Source organism: Rhincodon typus, unplaced genomic scaffold, assembly GCF_021869965.1.
Source record: "Rhincodon typus isolate 14 unplaced genomic scaffold, sRhiTyp1.1 hic_rhity00004511, whole genome shotgun sequence".
NCBI classification, from domain to species: domain Eukaryota; kingdom Metazoa; phylum Chordata; class Chondrichthyes; order Orectolobiformes; family Rhincodontidae; genus Rhincodon; species Rhincodon typus.
The window spans coordinates 1-6223 of record NW_025970149.1 but is presented as its reverse complement, the minus strand read 5'-3'; the positions used below and the strand labels follow the sequence as shown (position 1 = coordinate 6223).

The window sequence follows — 6223 nt, the reverse complement described above, 5'->3', positions numbered from 1 at the left end:
CCACTATCCTACTGGTCCGCCCCCCCCCCCCCTCCCCCCCCCCCCCCGTGCGCCCCCCCTCCCCCCCCCCCGCCTTGTGCGTCCTTCCCCCCCTCCTCGTGCGCTCTCTCTCGGTCCCCGATCCCCCGCCTCAGTCCGGTGCCAGTGTGCGAGTGGTGAACCAGTTGCTGACAGAGATGGATGGGCTGGAGTCCCGGAAGCAGGTCTTTATCATGGCAGCCACCAACAGACCAGGTAAGTGTCAAGTGGGGTGGGTTAGAGTGATGCTGTGCGGTGGTTGTGTTGGGAGACCTTTTGTAGAAGCCCTACCTCAGGGTGGTGTTGAAGGCTATTCAATCACAAGGGCATCACCAGCCAGGTTAGAATGGAAGGTTGGGGAGTCTGGCTGAATTTTGTTAAATGTTGAATTTAGTTTGATTAGTTTAAACTCATTTGGCAGGGGTTTGGGATACAGAGTGGAGATGTAGTAGAAAGCAAAAGCATGAGAACTAGGAATAGACCATGTAGCCCCTTGAGCCTGCTCTCTTATTTGATACTACAGTGGCTGACCTCGTCTCGGCTTCAACTCCACTTTCCTGCCAGCTCTCCATAACCCTTCAAACTGTTACTAATTAAAAATCTGCCTATCTCCTCCTGAAATACATTCACTGTCCTGGTATATGCGGCACTCTGGGGAGTGAATTCCATAGAATCACATCCGTTTTGAGAGAAGTAACCCGTTCTTATCTCTGTTTTAAATCTGCAGCCCCTTATCCTAAAGCTATGACCTCTTATTCTAGATTGCCTCACAAGAGGAAACATTCTGTCTACATCTACTTTGTCAGATCCCGGTAGCATCTGGTATCCCTCAATTCGATCTCCTTTCATGCTTCAAAACTCTGGAGAGTTCCTAAACTGCACCATCTCTGCTCACACAAGCCTTTCATCTCAAATTAACCTAGTGAGCCTCCCCTGAACTGTCTACAATATAATTACATCCTTGCATCCATTAGGGAATGATGCACTGACAAATATAGAAGGTAAAAACAAGCCAGTCTGTAAGGCAGAAGCTATATAGTCAAGGGAGCATAGCAAGGCAAGGTGGCATTTATTTTAGTTCAGAGTCTTGTAAGTAACACAGACAGGTTTGGTATGCTATTAATGGAGATGCAGTATCATTGTTATCATGGAAAAATGGGTGAGGTACAAACAGGACTGACAGCTCAATATTCTGCTGTATGAAATCTTCCAGCAAGACAGGGAGGGATGTAGAAGAGGAGGTAGTGTCGTGGTATTGATCAATTATTGCAATAAGGAGGAATGATGGCTGCTTTGTTGGGGCCATTTGGGTCAAACTTAATAATAAAAAAGGGGGCAATCGCATTGTTGGGAGTGCGCTATAGACCCTCAAACAGTCGGGAAATGTCAAAAGCCGCGTAGGCAAATCTCAGAAGTAATAAATCTTATAATAATAGTAGTGGTTTCAAACTTCTCCAATGTTAACTGGGATAGACAAGAAGTATTAAAGATTTAAAGTGGGCAGAATTCTTAGTGTACACAGGAGAGCTTTGTGAGTCGGCATATAGAAAGCCCTACAACAAAGGGCCAAGTAAGTGGGAGCAGTGTCAGTGGGAGTGCATTTTGGTGATCGTGGCCATAACTCAGTGTGATGAAGGTAATTTTGGAAAAGAACATGGGTGGATTGAGAATAAAGTGGAGGTGAATGGGTTTTAATGTAATGAGACAGGATCTGACCAAAGTGGACTGGGGACAGTCACTTGTTGGAAAATCTGCATCAGAGCAATGGGAGTCTTTCAAAAAGTGCAGGATGTACATGTTCCTGTAAAGATGAAGTGGATGAACCCTGGATATCGGGGAATGTTGACAATTCAGGAAGGAGAAAAGGCAGCTTATGATGGCTAATGAGGGCTTAAAGCCCCGAAAGCCTTAAAGACAAATGGAAAGTGCAGAGGGTCACTTAAAAAGAAATTATAAAAGTGAAGAGGGGGCATAAGTAAACCTAGGTGGGTAAAATAAAGGATAATCCAAAGGATATTAGGGACAAGGGGATAACCGGGGAAAGAGCCCCATATCCTAAAACTATGACCTCTTTTGTTCTAGATTGCCTCACAGGAGGAAACATTCTGTCTACATCTACTTTGTCAGACCCCAGGCATCTGGTACCCCTCAATTCGATCTCCTTTCATGCTTCAAAACTCTGGAGAGTTCTTAAACTGCACCATCTCTGCTCACACAAGCCTTTCTCTTCCCCCCGCCACCCTCTCGCGGGTCCCCCATCCCCCGCCGCCCTTATGGGCCCCAAGATGGGAAACTGGGTGGAGCTAGAAGGTATAGATGAGGTTTTAAAATAATACTTTGCATCTTTAGCTATAGTAGAGAAGGACAATTTTAGTATCAAAGTCAGGGACTGTAATATTCTTGAACAAATTACAGTTGAGAGGATGGAGATGTTAGTGGTTTTAAAATAGTATAAATCCCTAGAACCAGATGAGATGTGAACCAACCTGCTTTGGGAAGCAAGGCAGGAGATTGTCTCCGGTTAATGGCGGTTATGGTGATGGGTCTCTGGTTAATGGCGGTTATTGTGTGACGGTTGCTCACTGTTTACTGTAATTTATGATCAGATATTATTGATCCTGCTGTCCTGCGGCCTGGGCGACTGGACAAGACGTTATATGTTGGATTGCCGATGGCCTCAGACCGATTTGCTATCTTGCAAACTTTGACAAAGGTAAAAGAGGAGAATTCTGACACTCCCAGGAGCATTTCCTTTTCATAATTATTTCACCTTTCGCAACAATTGCTTCTTCATCCCCAGTTCACAGGATTCAGCTGCTCAGTACTCCCCTCCCTACTGCTGCCTTCTCGTGGGTCCCCCTCCTCCTTGCCACCCTCTCGTGGGTCCCCCTCCTCCTTGCCGCCCTCTCGTGGGTCCCCCTCCCCCTTGCTGCCCTCTCGTGGGTCCCCCTCCCCTCTACCGCCCTCTTGTGCATCCTCCTCCCCCTCGCCGCCCTCTCGTGGGTCCCCCTCCCCTCCCCCCTACTGCTCTCTTGCGGGTCCCCCACCTCCCCGCCACCCTCTCGCGGGTCCCCCGCCCCTCCCCCCGCTGCCCTCTCATGGGTCCCCCTCCCCACCTACTGCCCTCTCGTGGGTCCCCCTCTCTCTTGCTCCCTTTGTCTCTATTTGGGGTGGGGGTCATGTGGGGACACTGTTGATGAGGTGTATATGATAGTGGGGGGCAGGGGTGTGATTTGAGGTGTTTAATGCTGAATTGTTTTCTGTTCCAGTTTGGGACCCGTCCTCTGTTAGACTCTGATGTTGATCTGTCTTCGATTGCCAGTGACCAGCGCTGTGACAGCTTCTCGTGAGTTCATTGTGTATTCACCACGGTTCACCTTCAATGACCAATTCTCAAACAGCCCCAGGTTCCTGTGTCCCTGTTCCATCTTTAGAATTGTGCATTTAAATCGATGGTGCCTCTCTCCATTCCTTGGGCCACAGTTGTCTGGGTTTTTCAAAATACTCAAGGCATCAGGAGGGGTGTGCATGGTTTTGTGAAAGGGAAGTCATGATTAATTAATTTATGAATGATCTTTGAAGGATTGATGTGCTCTGTGGATAAAGGGAGTCTGCATACTACTGTACTTTGATTCCAAGAAAGTATTTAATAAAGTGCTATATCAAAGGTTATTACAGAAAATGAAAATTCTGTTTTAATTTGTTCATTGGTGTGGGAATTGCTGGCTGGGCCAGCATTTAGTGTCCATCTCTAATTGTCTCAATAAGGTGGTGGTGAGCTGCCTTCTTGAACTGGTGCGATCCTTTAGGTGTAGGTGGCATATGGGAGGGAGTTCCACGATTTTGACCCACCGACAGCGAAAGAACAGTGAAATATTTCCAAATCAGGATGGTGAGTGGCTTGGTGGGGAACTTGTGACGCTGAGTCATGCCAGCAGTGTGGGGGAGCCCGCCTTGCTGGTGTTCCCATTATCTGCTGCCCTTCTAGATGTAAGGGTTAGGAAGGTGCTGTCTAAGCAGCACTGGTGAATTTCTGTAGTGCATCTTGTAGCTAGCATTCACTGCTGCTTCTGAGCGTCAGTAGTGTTTAGCTCCTCCTCTTATTGCAAAAGAAATGTCTGCCAGACCTCTTTAAAATCATTGATTTTTGGGAGAAAAAAAATTATTCTTAAAGCAAGTAATAAACTCTAGTTATGACCTAAACGATGATGGAATATTAAAACTTTCCATACAGACATACATGCACAAAAATACAGTCTGTGTTGAGGTGATAGTTTTTTTTTACAAAGGGCAAAAACCGCTCCTGTGGGTCAAGGGTCTGGAAATAAATGACAGACTATGATCTAAAGTCCACTTTTTCCTGTTGATGATGTTGAATTGCTGACAGCTGTAAAAGTAAGTAAGTAAAACAAAAGGCAGGAGTGGAGAGAGGGACAGTGTTGGTTTAACCTGGGGCTTTCCATGCCTCGGGCAAGGGATGGGATTGAGACGGAGGGACCTTCAAGTAGACCTCAACTGGTATGGGAATTAAACTTGTACAATTGGCATCAATTTGCAACACAAACCAGCTATGCAACCAACTGAGTTCACTTTTTCATCAGTGATTAAGACCATAGACCCTATCTTTAATCTGATTGAAAGCTTTGCGTAGCTGTTTCTCCAATGTCATTTTGATTTCCAATAAAAAAAATGCAAGTAATAACTGGCAATCTAGTTGTGTGAGACCCCTTTTGAATGAATGACCATAATATGACAGAATATTTCATCAAGTTGAGCAGTTGGGAGAAATCACATTTGGAGAGATGCACAGCCAAAGCAAGTGTGTGTCTGGGAATTTGGTGAAAAGGTGCTTTTTTTTGGATCATAGTACAAAAGGCCTTTTTAAACAGGATACACTGAGGCCCAGCACAAAACAAAGAGTGACATCACGGGAAAACAGTAAGTTCTTTGGGTAGTATAGTTGCTAATTTGGCTATCTATTGTAAGTTATTCACAGATTAAAGGTAAATAGGAGAAATGAAAAATCACAGAGATGCAGTGAGCTGATTGACCAATAAAGAACTACCTTTAGAGATTAACCCTAAATAGTATTTACTTAAAAAGTATAAAAATCATTTAGGGATAAATTGAAAATTACTGAAAAGGAGAAGCACTAGAGATAACTAACAGTCAGAATAAGAAATAGAAGATGAGAGACTAAAGAGAAGGGGAGTATTATTTTTAGACTAAGTAATTAGAAAAGCTAGTTAGTAACACTAAGCTTTACATTTTAAAGTGTGGCAGGTGAAGTCAGCTGAGCAGAACGTGAGACCTGTTGTATCTGGGAAGTCACACACCTTATTGCCATCTAAGATAGGATGTGCAGGAAGTGCTCCCAGCTGCAGAAGCCTGAGCTCTGGATTTCAGAGTTTGAGTGGCAGCTGGAGATACTGTGGCATGTCCATAAGGCTGAAAGTTACATGGGTAGCATGTTTAGGGAGGTGCTCACACCACAGCTCAGGGCACTGCAGGAAGGAAGCGAATGGGTGTACCACCAAGCAGTCAAAGAGAAACAAGTAGGTAGGGTAGGGAATGACTGGGTCCTGCTCACAAATTGGTTTTCCATTTGGAAGCTAATGAGGGTGCTGGTTCCTCAAGAGAATGCAGACAGAACCAAGCTTCAGGCATCACAAGCAGCCTGAGTGTACAGGAGGGGAGGAAGAAGAAAGCAAGAGTGTTAGTGACAGGGGATTTGTTAAATAGGGAACAGAGAGGTGTTTCTGCAGCTCCAGGATGTTGTGTTGCCTCCTTAGTGCCAAGATCAGGGATGTCACTGAGCAGATTGGACAGATTTCTGATGGGGTTTGGGCACTGGGAACAAGCAGAAAACTGGTGTTCCCATTGATGTCAGATTAGCGATGACCTTATTGAATAGGAGAGTAAGGCCACGAGGGTTCCAGTGGCGTATTCTGCTCCTCTTTCTTATGATCTTGTGTTTCTGTTTGTACTGTCATTCCTGGGGTGCACTGGAGTTCTTCTTCCTTAATTCCTGCAAATCTTATCATAGCACTTAGAACTAACAAGGTGTAGAGCTGGATGAACACAGCAGGCCAAGCAGCATCACAGGAGCAGGAAGGCTGACGTTTCGGGCCTGGACCCTTCATCAGAAAGGGTCTGGGCCCAATTTCTGAAGAAGGGTCTAGGCCCGAAACGTCAGCCTTCCTGC

The 6223-nt window shown here is 45.6% G+C and overlaps 1 protein-coding gene across 1 annotated transcript in view; it reads left to right on the top strand.

Moving 5' to 3' along the window:
- The window catches only part of LOC125481953 (nuclear valosin-containing protein-like), a 9625-nt gene extending 6227 nt beyond the window's left edge, over positions 1–3398 (top strand). Inside the window, exons 4-6 of the mRNA XM_048593907.1 lie at positions 135–234; positions 2625–2731; positions 3288–3398. Coding sequence (XP_048449864.1) covers positions 135–234; positions 2625–2731; positions 3288–3368 — 288 coding nt within the window. The 3' untranslated portion in view covers positions 3369–3398. The remainder of the gene's footprint in view (positions 1–134; positions 235–2624; positions 2732–3287) is intronic.
- Positions 3399–6223: the final 2825 nt, after the last annotated feature.